At 40.2% G+C, this 20,617-nt stretch overlaps 1 protein-coding gene across 1 annotated transcript; it reads right to left on the reverse strand.

Moving 5' to 3' along the window:
* Positions 1–344: 344 nt before the first annotated feature.
* LOC138879866 (uncharacterized) lies at positions 345–1,875 on the reverse strand. Its single transcript, XM_070159508.1, has 4 exons — positions 1,592–1,875; positions 1,296–1,500; positions 1,065–1,176; positions 345–994 (listed from the first exon to the last, which is right to left on the reverse strand). The coding sequence occupies exons 1-4, from the start codon at positions 1,873–1,875 to the stop codon at positions 345–347; spliced, it is 1,251 nt and encodes a 416-aa protein (XP_070015609.1).
* Between the last annotated feature and the right edge of the window lie 18,742 nt (positions 1,876–20,617).

Genomic DNA, 20,617 nt, shown 5'->3' on the forward strand with positions numbered 1-20,617 from the left:
AATGCAATATTTATTTGGTTGTAGCAGGAATATCCATCCAAGAAACAGTAGAATGACCTTCCCGCTAGCTGATCAAGCATTTGATCAATAAAAGGCATAGGGAAATGGTCCTTGCACGTAGCACTGTTTAGCTTCCGATAATCCATACAAACCCTACATTCGCTCACTGTTCTTGTTGGGATGAGCTCATTTTTATCATTTTCAATCACGATTATGCCTCCCTTTTTCGACACACATTGCACCGGACTCACCCAAGAACTATCGTCAATGGGATAGACTACCCCGACATCCAACCACTTGATGATTTCTTTCTTTACGACCTCATGCATGGAAGGATTTAACCTTCATTGATGCTCCACACTTGGTTTACTCTCATTCTCCAATTGGATCTTGTGTTTGCATATTTCGGCGGGAATCCCTCGTATATCCGCAATTGTCCACCCAATAGCTTGCCTATGCTCCTTCAATACATTCAACAATTGTTCTACCTGCACATCATTCAACAAAGAAGAAATAATTACCGGTAGAGTGTCATAAGAGCCAAGAAATTTATACCTCAAGTGCGGTGGAAGTGGTTTGAGCTCTAGTTGCGGCGGCTCAATAATTGAAGGCTTTGAGGGAGGAGTGACTCTATTCTCCAAGTCGAGAGAGAGTTTCTTTGGAGCATAAGTGTAGGATCCAAGCCTTTCCAATGCATTTATTGATTCCATGTACCCCTCCATATCTTTTCCATCAAAATTTACCAAAATAGCCGCCAATGCCTCACCAAGGCATTGTTCTTCCATCTTCATTTCAACTTCATCCTCTACCTCATCAACAACATTAATCACCGAGATGCTTTCATATTCATGTGGCAGTTTCATACCCTTTCTAGCTTGGAATGTGACCTCTTCATCATTCACACGAAACTTGATTTCATTCCGTTCCAAATCCATCAATGCTCTTCCTGTAGCAAGAAATGGTATCCCCAAGATGATAGGGATCTCTTTCTCAACTGCATAATCAAGGATTACGAAATCAGCGGGCAAATGGAACTATCCCACTTTCATAAGCACATAATCTACAATTCCCACCGGTCTCTTTATGGAACGATCCGCCATTTGCAACCTCATACTTGTAGGCATTGGCATACCTAACCCCACTTGCTTGTAAATAGCAAGAGGCATTAAGTTGATGCTAGCCCCATTATCACAAAGAGCTCTTGCAAAATCATGCGTCCCAATAGTGCATGGAATGGTGAAGGCTCCCGGGTCTTCTTTCTTTTAAACGGTGGTTGTTGCAATGATGGAACTAACCCGGTGAGTCACATTCACCACTTCATTCTTGGTGGTTTTCTTCTTGGTGATCAAGTCTTTCAAATACTTAGCAAAACCCGTCATCTCTTGAAATGCTTCCACGAATGAAATATTTACCGATAACTGCTTGAGAATGTCATAGAAATTTTCGAGTTTGCTATCTTCAACCTTCCTCGCAACTCTTTGAGGGAAAGGAGGAGGAGGTCTAGCAAAGGTGGTAGAGTTTTTGGTGTCTCTTTTACCTTTTCCTTAACCTCTTCCCGGTTCACTTCTTGAACTTTCAAATCTTCCGGGACCTTTTTAGCTTCAACAACAATTGGCTCTTCAACTTATGCCTCACTTCTTGTTCGGACTCTTCCACTTCAACCACTTGTTCACTCTCTCCTTGTAGTACCTTCCCACTCTGGGTAGTAATATCCATGCAATGAGAAGTTGGACCACTCCCACTACCCATTGGGTTCGCAATTGTGTCACTTGGAAGTGTCCCCTTTTGCTTTGGATTTTGTTCCCTAGAGATATCTCTCATTTGCATCTCCAATTTTGAAATGGATGCGGTATAAGAACCAACAAGCTCGGTCATATTCATCATAAAAATGTCGGACCTTTCTTGATTTTGCAATACCGGTTCAAGCATGGTTTCCAACTGGAATCACTTGAGGAACCTTGCCCCTTTGGTGGAACATAAGGGTTTGAACTCCGATTTGAGAAGTTGTTGTTGTTGTTATTCCAATTCCCTTTATTTGAGCTATCTTGGTCATTTTGCCACTGTTGGTTGCCTTGCCCTTGCGGGTTAGGCCTTCATTGATTTTGTTGTACTTGACTTTGGTATTGTTGCCTTTGTTAGCCTCCTTGAGAGTTGTTGACATAGTTTGCTTCCTCATAATCTTCATTTGATGAGGGTTGAATATCTTCCACCACATTTACCTTCTTCGTTTGGCTTTTAGTGAACATTTTTGTCAACACATTGACATTGGTGGAAAGCCCTGCAATTACTTGATCTCTTTCTTGATTCTCCTTAATCATGTTGGTCAAGGAGGGAGTACCATATGCAATTCCACCTGTGGTGTCCTCTGAGTGCCACACTTGGTTATGTTTTTCCATTTTGTCAAGGATTTGTGTGATCCTTAAAAATGTCTTATCCATAAAAGATCAATCGGCTGCATTCTTGGCTATAGATTGGTTCATAGCATCTATACCCATGTAGAATTTCTCCAACAAGATAGACTCCGAAAAATCATGATTAGGCGACCTCACCAAATATAACTTGAATCGCTCCTATGCCTCATGTATATGCTCTCCCGGTAGTTTCTTGAAAAAGAAAATTTTATCCCGGAGCTCAGATTTCTTGCTTTGCGGGAACCATTTAGCTAAGAATGCTTGGACAAGTTCAGGCCAAGAATAAATGGAATTTGGGGGCATATTTGGAAGCCATTTCCTTGCTTCCCCAGCTAGTGAGTACTTGAACACCCTTAGCTTTAGGGCATCATCTAAGACATTGTTCTGCTTGTGCATCGCACACATACCCAAGAAGTTTCTAGATGTTGTGTCGGATCATCATCAGTGGAATTCCTGAAAAACCCCTATGCTTTGAGCATTAAGATTAAACCATGTTCCACCTTGAAAGTGGCAGCACTAACTGCTGGAGGTACAATAGCATTTGTATCCTCAATGTACTCATCTATGTCCGCAAAAGGATTTTCTTCTTCGACGTATTCAGCCATGTTTTCCTATCAACACCAAGCAAAACAAGAAAAGTGTGATGGAATAGGAGAAGACGTAAAGTAAAGCACACACTAATTAGTAATTTCAAAACCGTATTCTTCGGCAATGGCGCCAAAATTTGATACGCTCAAATTACACTTTAATTAAATAGTGTAAGACGGTCGGTGTCAAATATAATAACCCAATAAGGTTGGGGTCTAATCTCACAGGGAATATAGTGTGAAAAGGTTACTTTAGTAGTGTGGAACTTGACTTAGGTCGTAATTCTATTCCGTTAGCATAACAAGAGAATGATATGATTGTGAATTAAAGAGGTAACTATTTATGATATGAGAACATAAATGATTTGATTAAGGAAACCAATGTTGTGTCCCTCTCAATGGAATGTAATGCTATCAGTGTTAATATGATATATTTCTAATGGAAGGTCCTTTGATATGCAAATGATTTCTAAATGACTACCCAATATTTTTCAATGGTTGGGTATTATTTTCTCTTCATGATTTTTCCAAATATAAAAGAGTTGCAATTTAAAAACAACCAATTTATGCCAAGTAGAACCCACTTATTCTTAAGCGTTTCTATTAAACAGATTTAAAGTCTTGAGTTCTTGATATTCAATTCTACCAAACCCTAACTCACTTTTCTAAGTAAAGAAAGAGTAAAATGGAATAGATTAATGTTTGCAACCAGCAACCATAAATAAAGAACAAGAGATAAATATCAACCGACCATTATATATATATTCAATGTTAAACACCCATTAACATTACACCCATCTAGGATCCACAATCTTAGTATTTAAAACCAGCTACTCGTACTAAAATACAAGAACAAAGTATTTAATAAAGCCATGAAGCTTACAAAGTACAAGATTCCTTCTTCACAACCTTCCAAATAAATAGAGTATTCAATGCTCTTTAAGTAGGACCTTGTTTCAGACTTGAATGACCCACAAAACCCTAGTTGTTCTCTTTATAGTGGAACAAAAGTCGTGGTAAAAATGGGACAAAAATACCCCTTCATGTAGCTTATGCGATCGCACAATGGTCGCAGACCAATTATGTGGTCCGCATGTTCGTCATTCCATCGCATACTTGCTAAGCTCCCAGTTCATGCTTCAGTTGCATATCAATTATGCGGTCCACATGTGTGTTATGCGACCACATATGCCATCGCATATCTTGGTGAGAACTTTCTTCTACTGGAATTATGCGACCATTATGCGACTCGCATAAGTGTTATGCGACCGCATAATGAACCGCATATTTTCTTCTTTATTTGGCCAAGAAATCTATCCCTGTTTGCGATCATCATGTGAATTATGCGGTCTGCATGTAAATTATGGGACCGCATACTTGCAGCATATCCATTCTTTTGCGTCCTTTTGACTTATTTTCCATGTTTTCGGGTCTTCAAGCTCATGCACTACAAAATAACCAAACTTTATTAGAATTAACTAAAAATGCATTAAAAGACGAGTTAAAATCTAATCAATTGGTATCAATTGTGCCGAAATTTTACGACACATCAACTAGGGATAATTTTTATTTATGGTAAGCATTAAGCTCAAAAAAATCAAAGAAAACCTAAAATCATTTTTCAAACCTAGCAAAACCTAAAATTTCGCTTCAACTCACATGCCGGGCAAGTTCTAGACTCCAATGCAATGACACGGACTATATAATTTTTCAACACACGTCGAACATGACTCACTAAGGACGATTCCATTCCAATTCTCAAATAATTGCAAGTATTCACAGAGCCACAAAATATTAAGCATTAAGAACAAAGTGACACAAGCCAAGAAAAAAAAATATAGGCGTCAATAAACATGCTATCTACTCAACAAGGTATCATAAGTATTTTCAAACCATAGGGAAGGTAATACACATGCTAGAGCCTAAATATGCTACTATCAAACAAGTCAAAAGGCGCTTATAAATCTCATTTTTTCCATCCTTTTATTCCCTAAATCCTAATCTAATCTAATCTAAAGATAAAATAAAACACTACTATCCGGTTCAACTACATCACGTGGAAAAGAACCAAGGCACAAAGAAAAATCACAGAGGATTATTACTACCTAAAAGCATAAAAAGACATATTTTTAGATTTTTCTGTTTTTTTTGTGTGTTTTTGTGTTTTTTTGTTAGACTTTAATCCCTCAAGAAAACAGCCTAGGAGATCCATCGTCAGAAAAAGGCCAATCATTTTCATAATATATATATAAATTAAACTACTAAAATCAATCCTAAAAACTAAAGTCTAAAGCTAGAATACTATACTAAAATATATTTTTTTATATATACTCTATGCTAAAATAGAAAAGAAGAAGCTAATAAAATAAGAAATAATTAGTTTATCTAATATTTACAAATCACAAAGAATTAGAATCCCCCACCACACATTTAATTCATGGAAAGTCCTCAGTGTATATATAAAGCAATAAAAACAAGTAAGGTGGTAGGAAAAACTTCCTGATCAGTCATCATTATCGCCCTCCTCGTCGAAGGCCCCATCCACAGCTATCCATTCTTCATCCTCTACTCTCTCATCAGCATCATCCTCAGCCTCCTCCTTAGACTACTCTAGCTTGGACTCTGAACACTTTGACGTATTGGCATCCTCGTCCTCGGGAGTCTTTGGCCCTCACTAAGCCCAACCAGATGTTGGGCATGAGCATCGAGCGAAAAGAGCTCATCCAAGTTGGCCCTCTCCTCCGTGGTGGTCGGCCTCCCTCCAGTCCGAAGTTGCAAAGTCCATAATTCCATGTAAATAGGCCATAAAGCTGTCATCTCGAGCACTATACTTGGCACCTGTCAGTGAAGACATATCGCTCTTATCCTTTGCCTGGATGCTGGTGATGTCCGTCGGTCGGAGAGGTGCTGGAATGACTACATCAAAATCTCGCTCCTCCTCTACCTCCTCTTTTCTCACGTACTGCATCGGCATGTTGCCGAAAAACAACTTATCAACTCTCGTACTTGTTCTTACCTGCGCCATTTGGTAATGTATCAACTGGCCCACATTCACCTTTTTGCCAGTTATTAGGAAGTAAAGCAGGCAGACCCTTTCACGTCTGATCATTGTCTCATGGTTGCATTGTATTAGCCACGTGTTAATCAATTTCAACCACACCTAGGCTTCTGGATTCATTTCTTCTTTGTAAATTTCCTATAACATTGGGTGTTTTTGTCACGGACCTAGGCTGCCCTAGAATTGACACCAGAGATAGTGTATCTTAGCGCATGATATGTTGGTGGGAGGGGGGGCAATGCAGTTAACCAGGGGCTCATGGGGAATATCCGGAGCGCCCAAGTAATTGCATATAGCTTATGCAGACAAATCAATCAATCGCCTCCGAATAGGCAAATAGTGCTCGGGATCATCCGGATCATAACCGGCATAGAACTCATAGACAAGATTGACATTGATATCCTAGTGTTTCCAAATACGTAACCCAACCCAAGATCATAAACACCCTTATAAATTGTTTGGTACTTAGATTTTAGATGGCGCTTATGAACAACCGACTCGGAGTGTATATGTTTTGACCGACAAATCTTATACCATTCGTTGGTGGACGGGGGTATACTCTTAATTGCATACTTTTGTTGTCCCACAGGCTGTGGGAATGAGGCTACCATAGCTGTAACTTCATGCAACCCTCAACATGACTCGAAGTGGCCTCCCCTCCTTTCCTATTTTTTGGTGGAACTCCCTGGGTCGAATAGCTTCTTAGATATAGGTCTTGTCATAATAGCACTACAAGTATGAGTCAATGTCATAGTTGCGAAGTCTTGAAAGTTGAACTTGCGAGACATCAAGTCCTTTATCATCTTTGCATAACCGGGCATCTCCCTTAAGGCATCAATCAGTGGAATTTTCACCTGAATTTGCTTCAAAATCTCTATGAATTTCTTATATTGCTCATCCTTGTGATATTTGGCCGACCTCTACGGGAAGGGTGCTGGAGGCCTCTTCCTTCCGGTGATTTGGGTGTGATTCTATTCAGATACTTCCTCCTGCCCTTGCTCAGTTTCCTTTGTAACCTCTTTTTATTTGTTTAGTTTCTCCTAGGAATGTTGTACCGTTAATTCTGTTAGCTCAGTTAACTCATCCACCTCAATTGGTATTGGCACAAGTATCTAAGTTGGTCAGCTTTCGCAAGCAATTTCTTACTCTAGATCAAGATCTCTGCCATTTCTCTAAATCACATCTATTAGCTGCTTTGGTCAATGCTCTTTCGGGTTAATATGAGCATCTGCAAGTAACATCCTTGAGGATAATTGTTAAGGTCCATAGATATCTACCGTAGTTGAATCTCAATGCCCTTGATAGCTAAGTCGTGTGATACTATCGTTTCTTGCATCTGGTGGATCCTTTCTTCTATCTTCTTGCTTGACCCAATAAGTTGTTGCAGTATTCCTTTAATTTGGAACAACCCATCATCTTGTCTCACTATCTGTTGCTGTTGAGGTTGTTGATAGTCTAGGTGCTGATTTTGCTGATTGAACCCCTGTTGCCTTTGATAAGGAACATCTTGACCTTGTGGTCGTACAGCTCCATGATTATTATTATTATTATTGTTGTACTACTGTTGTGTTAATCTATACTACTGATTCTGTTGTCCCCAATTTTGACATCCTTGTCTCTGCCCCCATAGTTGCCCACATAGTTCATATTCTCTTGATAGTTCTGATTGTCACTCCACGAACACACATATGGTTGATTAATGCATGTTGTGCATAATCCTCCATTTGTTGTGTCAACTATGTGCACCTACTTTTGGCCTGACTTATCAATCTTTTTTGTGAGGATACTCAATTGCGTCATCAGAGTGGCCATATTCTTAGCCATGGAGTTGTTTGGGTCTTGTCACGACCTGAATTTCCCATCCTTGGGAGTCGTGATGGCTCCTAATAGTGAAAGCTAGGCAAACCAACCATTTGTATTTTTTCCATTTTAATTCTTTAACAATTAAGAACCAACAACATATAACATCAAAATTTAATAAGTGGAAGACTGAAATGTAATATTTTAATAATGATACCAACACTAATCCACAACATAAACTACCCAGAACTAGTGTCACAATCTCACAGACTATCTGGGAATACTACAAATAAAGGTCCGAAAGATAAATACAACGTTGTCTCTGAATTATATAAAAGAAACAGATGAAAGGATAGAAGGAGATGCCAAGGCCTGCGGACGCCTGCAGGGCTATCTCGGGTCTCCGAATGGACTGAAGACAACAACCCAAAGCTAAGGTCTGAAAGCTGCAGCACCGGGATCTGCACACAGTGCAGAGTGTAGTATCAGCACAACCGACCCCATGTGTTGGTAAGTGCCTAGCCTAACCTCGGCAAAGTAGTGACGAGGCTAGGACCAGACTACCAAATAAACCTGTGCAGTTAAATCATATACAACGGAAAATAAAGGCAGAACTTTACAATTAAAGATAGGAAGGGGGAATCATGCTGCAGGGAACAACAAGCATCAACAAAAAAACCAATAGTTAAATATAGAGAAACCATAACTCAGTTATCAATAAAAATCAAGAAATCAAACACAAGTGCACGACATCACCCTTCGTGCTTTTACTCTCGTCCTAACCATAAATATCAATATAATCAGCACGACATCACCTTTGTACTTTACACTCTCAAGATCATGCACGGCGTCACCCTTCGTGCTTTACACTCTTCCTCACCCAGGCAAAATCACAAAGCAATTTGGGCAAGGGAATCAATAACAACACAATAAAATCAAGTAACAACAGAAAATCAGTAAATAAACGTAAAGAACACCATAACTAAATTATCAGCAAGAATTAGGAAAATCAAGGACAAGTACACGACATCACCCTTCGTGCATTTACTCTCGTCCTCACCATAAAATCAATGAAATTGGCATGACATCACCCTTCGTGCTTTTACCTCACATAATCATGGCACGGAATGATCCTTCGTGCATTATCACTTATATAAAGGCACGGAATTGTACATCGTGCGGCACGGCATCACCCTTCATGCATTAACTCTCTTCCAAATATCATACACGGCATCACCCTTCGTGCTTTAACACTCTCTCTCACAAAAAAATCATGCACGACATCACCTTCGTGCTTTAACACTCTTCCTTACCCAAACAACAATAACAAAGCAATAAGGGCAAGGGAATCAATAAAATCATAATAAAATCCCGGCAAGGGAACAATAGTACAACAATCATATCCCGGCAAGGGAAAAAAATATTAAAACAACATCCCGGTAAGGGAGACAATATCATAATCCTCTTTTCTTTTTCACATTTGCTTCACAACTCAATTCAAAATTTGAGCCAATGTTCTATAATGTTCAGTTGCCAATTATACTTCCACAAATCATTTTACAACTCGAGCCAATTCTCTTTAATGTTCAATTACCAATATTACTTCCACAAACCTTGCTCAACAATAGAAATCATCACATAAGGCATGAACAATACAAACGGAGTCACAGTAATCATGGTATAAGACTCACGGGCATGATTGACACCAACGTATAGATACTCGTCACCATGCCTATATGTCGTACTCAACAATTAACATATATCAATTAAGACACGACTCCTAATCACTCAAGCTAAGGTTAGACCAAACACTTACCTCAATGCCACGAACACAATTCAAGCCTCAACTACCACTTTACCTCTTGATTCCACCACCAATTTGCTCGTATATAGCTACAAGTTACTTAACTATATCAATAAATGCTAAATGAATCAATTCTAATGCATGAAAATAAGTTTTTCAAATATTTCGCCAAAAAGTCAAAAATCGACCCCGGACCCACGTGGTCAAAACCCGAGGTTCGAACCAAAACACGATTATCCATTCACCCACGAACCCAAATATATAATTTGTTTTGAAATCGGACCTCAAATCGAGGTCCAAATCCCCAAAATTTGAAAAACCTAAGTTCTACCCAAAACACTCAATTTCCCCCATGAAAACCCTTGAGTTTTAGTTAAAATCATGTGAAATCATGTGAAAAGATGTTGAAGATTAAGGTAAAGGAGTTAGAATTGATTTACAATCGATTTGGAAGACTTGTTGTCTTTGAAATATTGCCCAAAGGTGTTTAGGTTTTGAAAAGGTTTGAAAAATGAGAAATTTTCGGCTAAGTTATGATTTAGCAGGTTGCAGATGTCGCAATTGCGACCAGGGTTCGCAGTAGCGAACCCCTTCAAGACCTGCAATCAGATGTTCGCAATTGCGAACTCGCATTTGCGAAGGGAGTGTCGCATTTGTGACAGCTGGGGATTTATGGGTTATTAGCATTTACGAAGAGTTGTTTGCAATTGCGAGAAAGGCTGGCCTGGGCATACTTCGCAATTGCGAAGTGACCCTCACAATTCCAAGCCTGATAGGCTCGCAATTGCGACACCTGACCTTGCAATTGCGAGATCAGGGCCTGCAACACATACCAGCTGAAAACCTACAACTTCCTAAGTTCAATTCTACTCCGTGGCCTATCCAAAACTCACTCGAGCCCTCGGGGCTCCAAACTAAACATGCACACTAACCTAAAAACATCATACAGACTTGCTCGTGTAATCAAATCATCAAAATAACATCAATAACTATGAATTAAATCCCAAATTCATGAAATCAACCAAGAACACCAAAATATCCAATTTCTCAACTTTAAGTCCATTTTATACCAAACCAATTCCAATATTTACCAAATTTTACAGATTCAACCAAATTATTATTTCAAACTTGTACCGGGCTCCGTAACCAAAATATGGGCCCGATACCATCAATTTCAAACATTTTTCATTTCCAAACACTCTTATATGTTCCAGAAAATAATTTTCTTTAAAAATTTATTTCTCGGGCTTGTGACCTCGGAATTCAATTCCGGATATACGCCCAAGTCCCATATTTTCCTACGGATCCTCCGGGACCGTCGAATCACAGGACTGTGCTTTATTATTTTTAAAAGCAAAATTTATTATTTTTCACAAATTTTCACATAATGGCTTTCCGGATACATACCCGGACTGTGCATGCAAATTGAGGTAAGGCAAAAGAGGGTTTTAAGGTCTCGGATCACAGAATTTACTTGTAAAATAGGTCATCACATTCTCCACCTCTAAAACAACTGTTTGTCCTCGAACGGACATATGAAGGAAATACCTGAGTCGGAAAAAAGATGGGGATATCGGCTCTGCATATCAGACTCGGACTCCTAGGTCGCTAGCTCAATAGGCTGACCTCTCCACTGAACACGAGCAGAAGGAAAACTCATCGATCTTAACTGACGAACCTGCCGGTCTAGAATAGCTACCGGCTCCTCCTCATAGGACAAGTCCTTGTCCAACTGGACAGTGCTGAAGTCTAACACGTGGGATGGATCACCGCGATACTTCCGAAGCGTGGACACATAAAATACTGGATACATGGCTGATAAGCTCGGTGGCAATGCAAGTCTGTAATCCACCTCTCCCACTCGATCAAGAATCTCAAACGGGCCAATGAATCTAGGGCTAAGCTTGCCCCTCTTCCTAAATCTCATCACGCCCTTCATAGGCGACACCCGAAGCAACACCCGCTCGCCAACCATGAATGCCATATCACGAACTTTACGGTCGGCATAACTCTTTTGCATGGACTGAGTTGTACGAAGCCTATCCTGAATGATCCTGACCTTGTCCAAGGCCTCGTGTACTAGATCCGTACCCAATAATCGAGCCTCTCCCGGCTCAAACCACCCAACCGGCGACCGATGCCGCCTACCATATAAAGCCTCATAAGGATCCATATGAATGCTCGACTGGTAATTGTTGTTGTAGGCAAACTCCGCTAAAGGCAAGAACTGATCCCACGAGCCTCCAAAGTTAATGACACAAGCTCAGAGCATATCCTCCAAAATCTGAATAGTACTCGACTGTCCGTCCATCTAAGGATGAAATGCAGTGCTTAACTCAACCCATGTGCCCAAATCATACTGAACCGCTCTACAAAAAGGTGAGGTAAACTGCATACCTCGATCCGAAATGATAGACACGGGCATACCATGAAGATTAACAATCTCCCGGATATAGATCTCAGCTAACCTCTCGGAAGAATAAGAGACTGCCACATGAATGAAATGTGCTGACTTGGTCAGCCTATCAACAATAACCTATACTACATCGAACTTCCTCTAAATCAGTGGGTGTCCAACAACGAAGTCCATAGTGATACGTTCTCACTTCCACTCAGGAATTTCGATCTTCTGGAACAAACCACCAGGTCTTTGATGCTCGTACTTTACCTACTAATAATTCAAACACCGAGCCACATATGCAACAATATCCTTCTTTATCCTCCTCCACCAATAATACTGCCGCAAATCCCAATACATCTTAGCGGCGCTCGGATAAATAAAGTACCGGTAACTATGGGCCTCCTCTAAAATCAACTCTCGGAGCATCCACATTAGGCACACAAAATCGACCCTGCAGCCTTAAAACTCCATCGTCTCCTAATGTAACCTGCTTGGCACCACTGTGTTGCACCGTGTCCCTAAGGACACACAAATGAAGATCATCATACTGTCGATCTCGGATATGCTCCAATAAAGAAGAATGAGCAACTATGCAAGCTAACACCCGGTTGGGCTCAAAAACATCCAACCTCATAAACTGATTGGCCAAATCCTGAATATCCAAAGCAAGCGGTCTCTTACTAACCGGAATATACGCAAGACTGCCCATACTGGATGACTTCCTACTCAAAGCATTGGCCACCACATTGGCCTTCCCCGGATGATATAAAATGGTGATATCATAATCTTTCAATAGCTCCAACCACCTTCTCTACCTTAAATTTAGCTCCTTATACTTGAACAAATACTGCAGACTCTTGTGATCCGTGAACACCTCACATGACACGCCATACAGATAATGCCTCCAAATCTTCAACGCGTGAACAATGGCTGCTAACTCCAAATCATGAACTGGATAATTCTTCTCATGAATCTTCAACTGCGGCGAAGCATAAGCAATGACCTTGCCATCCTGAATCAACACTGCACCAAGTCACACACGAGATGCATCACAATAAACGGTATATGGCCATGAACTTGTGGGCAAAACCAACGCCGGTGTCGTAGTCAAAGCTGTCTTATGCTTCTGAAAGCTCGCCTCACACTCGTCCAACCACCTAAATCGGGCACCATTCTAGGTCAACCTGGTCATCGGGGCTGCAATAGATGAAAACCCCTCCACAAACCGACGATAATAGCGTACCAAACCCAAGAAACTCCGGTCTCTATAGCTGATGCAGGTCTAGGCCAGTTCTTGACTGCCTCTATCTTCTTTGGATCTACCTGAATACCCTCTACTGATACCACATGACCCAAGAATGCAACCGAACTCAACCAGAACTCACACTTCAAAAACTTAGCATACAACTGACTATCTCTCAAAGTCTGAAGAACCACTCTCAGATGTTGCTCATGCTCCTCCCGGCTACGGGAAAATATCATCAATGAAGACTATCACGAACGAATCCAAGTAAGGCTTAAACACTCGGTTCATCAAATTCATAAAAGCTATTGGGGGCATTTGTCAACTCGAATGACATCACCAAGAACTCATAGTGCCCGTACCGAGTGCAGAAAGCTGTCTTACGGATATCGGATGCCCTAATCCTCAACTGATGGTAGCCAGATCTCAAGTCAATCTTCGAAAATATCTTATCACCCTGAAGCTGATCAAGCAAATCATCAATCCACGGCAATGGATACTTATTCTTGATTGTAACCTTGTTTAACTACCGGTAATCTATGCGCATCCTCATCAATCCATCCTTCTTCTTAACAAAAAACATTGGTGCACCCCAAGGTGAGACACTAGGCCTAATGAAGCCTTTATCAAGCAAGTCTTGCAACTTCTTCTTCAATTCTTTCAACTCAAACGGGGCCATATGATACGTCGGGATAGAAACATGCTAACCCGGAGCCAAACCAATGCAGAAGTCAATATCCCTGTCGGGTGGCATACCCAGCAGGTCTGAAGGAAACACTTCAGGAAACTCACGTACAACAGGCATAAAATCTATAGAAGGAACCTCAGCACTAGAATCAAGAACATATGCCAAATTAGCCAAACACCCCTTCTCAACCATTTGCTGAGCCTTCATATATGAGATAACACTACAGGTAGAATGACCAGGAGTCCCTCTCCACTCTAAACGAGGCAACCCCGGCAAGGCTAAGGTCACAGTCTTGGTATGACAATCCAAGATAGTGTGGTAAGGTGATAACCAGTCCATCCCCAATAGGACATCAAAATCAACCATATCCAACAGTAACAAATCCACTCGAGTCTAAAGACCCCCAATCACAACTATACATGAATGATGGACATGATCTAACACAATAGAATCACCAACCAATGTAGACACATATACATGAGTACTCAAAGAATTACTAGGCATGACCAGATACGGTGCAAAATAAGATGACACACAGGAGTATGTAGACCCTGGATCAAATATAACTGAAGCATCTCTACTACAAACCAAAACAGTACATGTGATAACTACATCGGAAGTCTCGGCCTCATGCCTGGCTAGAAGAACATAACATCGGGGTTGGTCCCTACTACTATGTACTACATCTCTGGGATGGCCTGCTACTGGTTGGCCTCCACCTCTAGCATTCTGACCTCCACCTCTAATACCTCTACCTCCACCTCTAGCACATCTACCTCCACCTATAGCTGGCTGGGCGGGTGATGGAACACTCAATGCCTGAACCATGGCACGGGAACCCTGATGCTGAGAGCTGCTCGGTGCTTGAGGGCGAAATCTAGCAATGTGACCAGTATCGCCACATGTATAACAAGCCCTCGGCTGTTGAGAATGCTGACCCTGACGACCTGAATGACCACCCCGAAAACTCTGGAGTGGCAGTGCACTGATAGGATCTAGTGGTGCACTGTAGGACCGCTGATCGGAATACTGCATATGGGAAACACGGCTACCCGAAGCACCATGAGAAACCTGAACTGCTGACTGAAAAGGCCTAGGAGAATGACCTCTACCATACGAATCCCTACCTCAAGACTAGGCACCACTGAATCTGCCTGAATGATGAGGCCTCTTATCAGACCCCTGACTACCCCCCTATGATAAAACCATCTCAACCCTCCTGGCCATATTGGCCTCACCTTGAAAGGAAATCTCGCTCCCCGTCTCCCTAGCCATCTGAAGTCGAATAGGCCGAATGAGTCCCTCAATGAACCTCCTCACTCTCTCTCTCTCTCTCTCAGTGGGAAGTATAAGAAGAGCATGACGGGCCAAATCAATAAACCTGGTCTCGTACTGAGTAACGGTCATAGAACCCTGCTGGAGATGCTCAAACTACCTCCGATAGTTCTCCCTCTGAGTGATAGGAAGAAACTTCTCCAGAAATAGCTGAGAAAATAGATCCCAAGTCAAAGGTGATGACCCAACTTGTCTAGCCAAACAATAATCTCTCCACCAAGTCTTGGCAGATCTAGACAAAGGAAAGGTAGCAAAGTCGACCCCATTTGTCTCCACTATCCCCATGTTCCTAAGAACCTCATCATAGCTATCTAAATAATCCTGGGGATCCTCAGAAGATGCACCGCTGTAAGTGGTGGTGAAGAGCTTGGTAAAACCTATCTAACCTTCAAAAAGTCTTCGAAGACGTAGCTGATCTATAACCGGTCTGTGCTGCCGCTCGGATGAAGAAGTGGTACGTGTTCTCACTATCCGCGAAAGAACAGAGTATAAATTCAATTAGCATTGAGAAACCAAACCGCGCGACAGGAAATAATAGATGTGAAGTTTTTCCTAACTTTGTAGCCTCTGGGAGATAAATACAGATGTCTCTGTACCGATACCTCAGACTCTACTAAGCTTGTCCGTGAATTGTGAGACTTAAGTAACCTAGAGCTCTGATACCAACTTGTCACGACCCGAATTTTCCACCCTCGGGAATCGTGATGACGCCTAATAGTGAAAGCTAGACAAGCCAATCATTTGTATTATTTACTTTTTTCATTTTAATCCTTTAACAAATAAGAACCAACATAATATAACAACGGAATTTACTGAGCAAAACAATGAAATGTAATATTTTAATAATGATACCAACACAAAACCACAACATAAACTACCCAGAACTGGTATCACAATCTCACAGACTATCTAGGAATACTACAAATAAAGGTCCAAAAGATAAATACAATGATGTCTCTGAAATACATAAAAGAAACAGAATGAAAGGATAGAAGGAGACGCCAAGTCCTGCGGATGCCTGCAGGGCTATCTCGGGTCTCCAAATGGATTGAAGATAGCAACCCAAATCTAAGGTCTGAAAGCTGCAGCACCGGGATCTGCAGCACCGGGATCTGCACACAGTGCAGAGTGTAGTATCAGCACAACCGACCTCATGTGATGGTAAGTGCCTAGCCTGACCTCGGCGAAGTAGTGACGAGGCTAGGACCATACTACCAAATAAACATGTGCTATTAAATCATATACAACGGAAAATAAAGGGAAAACTTTATAATTAAAGATAGGAAGGGGGAATCATGATGCGGGGAACAACAAGCATCAACATAAAAACCAACAGTTAAATGTAGAGAAATCATAACTCAGTTATCAATAAAAATCAGGAAATCAAAAACAAGTGCACGACATCACCCTTCGTGATTTTACTCTCGTCCTTGCCATAAATATCAATATAATCAGCACGGCATCACCCTTCGTACTTTACACTCTCAAGATCATGCACGGCATCACCCTTCGTGCTTTACACTCTTCCTCACCCAGGAAAAATCACAAAGCAATTTGGGCAAGGGAGACAATATCATAATCCTCTTTTCTTTTTCACATTTGCGTCATAACTCAATTCACAATTTAAGCCAATGCTCTATAATGTTCAGTTGCCAATTATACTTCCACAAATAATTTTACAACTCGAGCCAATGCTCTTCAATATTCAAATACCAATATTACTTCCACAAGCCTTGCTAAACAATAGAAATCATCACATAAGGCATGAACAATACAAACGGACTCAAAGTAATTATGGTATAAGACTCACGGGTTGACACTAATGTATAGATACTCGTCACCATGCCTATACGTCGTACTCAACAATTAACACATAGAAATTAAGACACGACTCCTAATCCCTCAAACTAAGGTTAGACCAAACACTTACCTCAATGCCACGAACACAATTCAAGCCTCAACTACTGCTTTACCTCTTGATTCCACCACCAATTCGCTCGTATCTAGCCATAAGTTACTTAACTATATCAATAAATACTTAATGAATCAATTCTAATGCATGAAAATAAGTTTTTCAATGATTTCCCCAAAAAGTCAAAAATCGACCTCGGGCCCACATGGTCAAAACCCGATGTTCAAACCAAAATCCGATTACCCATGAACCCATGAACCCAAATATATAATTTGTTTTGAAATCGGACTTCAAATCGAGGTCCAAATCCCCAAAATTTGAAAAATCTAAGTTCTACCCAAAACACCCAATTTCCCCCATGAAAATCCTTGATTTTTAGTTGAAATCATGTGAAAAGATATTAAAGATTAAGGAAAATGAGTTAGAATTGACTTACAATCAACTTGGAAGTGTAGTTGTCTTTGAAAAATCACCTAAAGTTGTTTAGGTTTTTAAAAGGTTTGAAAAATGAGAAATTTTCGGCTAAGTTATGATTTAGCAGGTTGCAGATGTAGCAATTGTGACTAGGGTTCGCAATTGCAAACCCCTTCAGAACCTGCTATTATCGCATTCGCGATCAAATGTTCGCAATTGCGAACTCGCATTTACGAAACGGGTGTCGCATTTGCGACAGCTGGGGATTTGTGTTATTCGCATTTGCGAAGAATTGCTCGCAATTGCGAGAAAGGATGGACAGGGCATACTTTGTAATTGCGAAGTGTCCCTCGCAATTCCCAAGCCTGATAGGCTCACAATTGCAACACCTGACCTCGCAATTGCGAGATTAGTGCTTGTAATACATACCAGCTAAAAACCTGCAACTTCCTAAGTTGAATTCCACTCCGTGGCCTATCCAAAACTCACCCGAACCCTCGGGGCTCCAAACCAAATATGCACACTAACCTAAAAACATCATACGGACTTGCTCATGCAATCAAATCATTAAAATAACATCAACAACTATGAATTAACCCAAATTCATGAAATCATTCAAGAACACCAAAATTTCCAATTTCTCAACTTTAAGTCCGTTTTATACCAAACCAATTCCGATCTTTACCAAATTTTACAAATTCAACCTAATTATTATTTCAAACTTGTACCGGGATCCGGAACCAAAATATGGGTCCGATACCATCAATTCAAACATCTTTCATTTCCAAAAATTCTTATATATTCCAGAAAATAATTTTCTTTAAAAATTTATTTCTCGGGCTTGGGACCTCAGAATTCAATTCCGGGCATATGCCCAAGTCCTATATTTTCCTATGGATCCTTCGGGACTGTCAAATCACGGGTTCGGGTTCGTTTACCCAAAATATTGACCGAAGTCAACTTAAATTCATTTTAAAAGTAAAATTTATTATTTTTCATAGATTTTCACATAATGGCTTTCTGGATACACACCCGTACTGTGCATGGAAATCGAGGTGAGGTAAAAAGAGGTTTTTAAGGCCTCAGATCATAGAATTTACTTGTAAAACAAGTGATGACCCAGACCCACAGGTCTAGAGCTACTAACTGAACTACAGGAGTGATTGTACAATCTCTTGTCATCTATACTAAGTTTTGAGCCATTTTATCATGTAAGACCTTATATTCTCTGAATGATTTGCTCAAAAAATTTCCACCTACTAAAGCATCAACATTAGCCTTCAAGCTGTCTGTCAATCGCATGTAGAACCTTTGCCCCAACATCTGATCAGGAATGTTATGGTGTGGACCCTTGACCAACATTCCCTTGAACCTTTCCCATATTTCTTGTAGTGTTTCAATGGTTTCTGCTTGAAGCTTAATATCTCATCCACTTGCTTAGCAGTCTTATTGGGTGGGTAAGATTTGTTCAAAAACTGCTTAACTAATTTCTCCAAAGTAGTGATGGAGTTTATGGGGAGAAAATTGAGCCAAGTCTGAGACTCTCCCGTCACTGAGAATGGAAATAACAACAGTCGTATTGCTTCTGGTGTCACATTCGGTTGCCTTTGCGTGACACAAATCGACAAGAAATTTTTTAGATGCTGTTGCGGATCTTCAATGTAAGACCCAGAGAATAATCTTTTCTTCTACAATAGATATAACATATTGTTTGTGATTTGAAATGATTCTTCTTGTATCTGAGGTGCTGCAATTACAGTTGCAAGATTTTTAGTGATGGATTGTGCCAAATTATACAAGGTTGCTTTTGCCTAAGATGTGCCACACCCTAATTTTTTTGGTCGTTCCCAATGTTTCTGTTGTTTTGATTGCTATGACGTCACCCATGTCTAGTTTGATTTGTTCTGTTGATTTCTGTTTTCGTTTGTCTTTCTTGTTTTCTCGATTTAGTGCCTTAAAAGTTTTCTTTGGGTCCGGTAATGCTTCGTACAATTCTCAATTCTTGAGGAGTTTCTAGGCATGAACCTATAACACACAAGACTACAAATGTTAGAGTTTCAATATAATGAATTTAAAGTAGAGAAAGCTGACTGAACAAAAAATTCTAGCAATTCTTCTAGTTGTAATTAATAACACCATTAATTCTCCGGCAGCAGGACTAAAATTTGATCACACCAAACGATGCCTTATAATAGGTCTAGCGGTTACTGCAAATATAATTCAGTTTACAAGTCCGGAGTCGAATCCCATAAGGAATTAATCTACTAATCGCCATCACTAGTTCCGCAAGAATTCAATTAATCAACCTTCAAGAATATTAAATAATGGTTTGGGTATTTATTAACTAAGGATAAAATAATTAAAATACTATAATTTATAAATAACAGAACAAAAATTGTATAAAAGATTGGAAATGTCTAGGATTATGATTTCTTTTATTATCGAAATCCTTCCCACTACGTTTCCTACAAATTCACCTAAGTATTCTCTACTGACCGTGAGTACTTTGAGTGTCGTAATTCTCTTTCATGCAACTACCATACTTTACTAGATGTATTTTTCCAAATTACAGTAGATGGCACTAGTTTACAGCTCACTATGATGGCACCAAGGTTTTATTATTCCTAATCCTACCTTTAAACCCTCCGTATTGATTCCTCAAATACGTTAGGAATGATGTCGTTTAACAACTACCTAAATGTATACCCTTTTCCGAGCAATACACACTAAATAGGCACAGTCAATTGAGAAATCTTCAATCAACAATAATGAAAACATAGATGAACAAGTAGAGAAAAGACAAAGGCAAATTTATATTACACGCAGTAGAAATCATCATCTAATAGGTTACATCAAACCCTAGATGAGAAAGTTTAGCCACTCATCATGATGTTTAAAAATATTAAACTACAATCATCATGATGTTCAAAGACATTAAACTACAAAGTAAAGAGAAACGGATGA

Source organism: Nicotiana sylvestris, chromosome 10 (assembly GCF_000393655.2).
Source record: "Nicotiana sylvestris chromosome 10, ASM39365v2, whole genome shotgun sequence".
In the NCBI taxonomy this organism is placed as follows: Eukaryota; Viridiplantae; Streptophyta; class Magnoliopsida; order Solanales; family Solanaceae; genus Nicotiana; species Nicotiana sylvestris.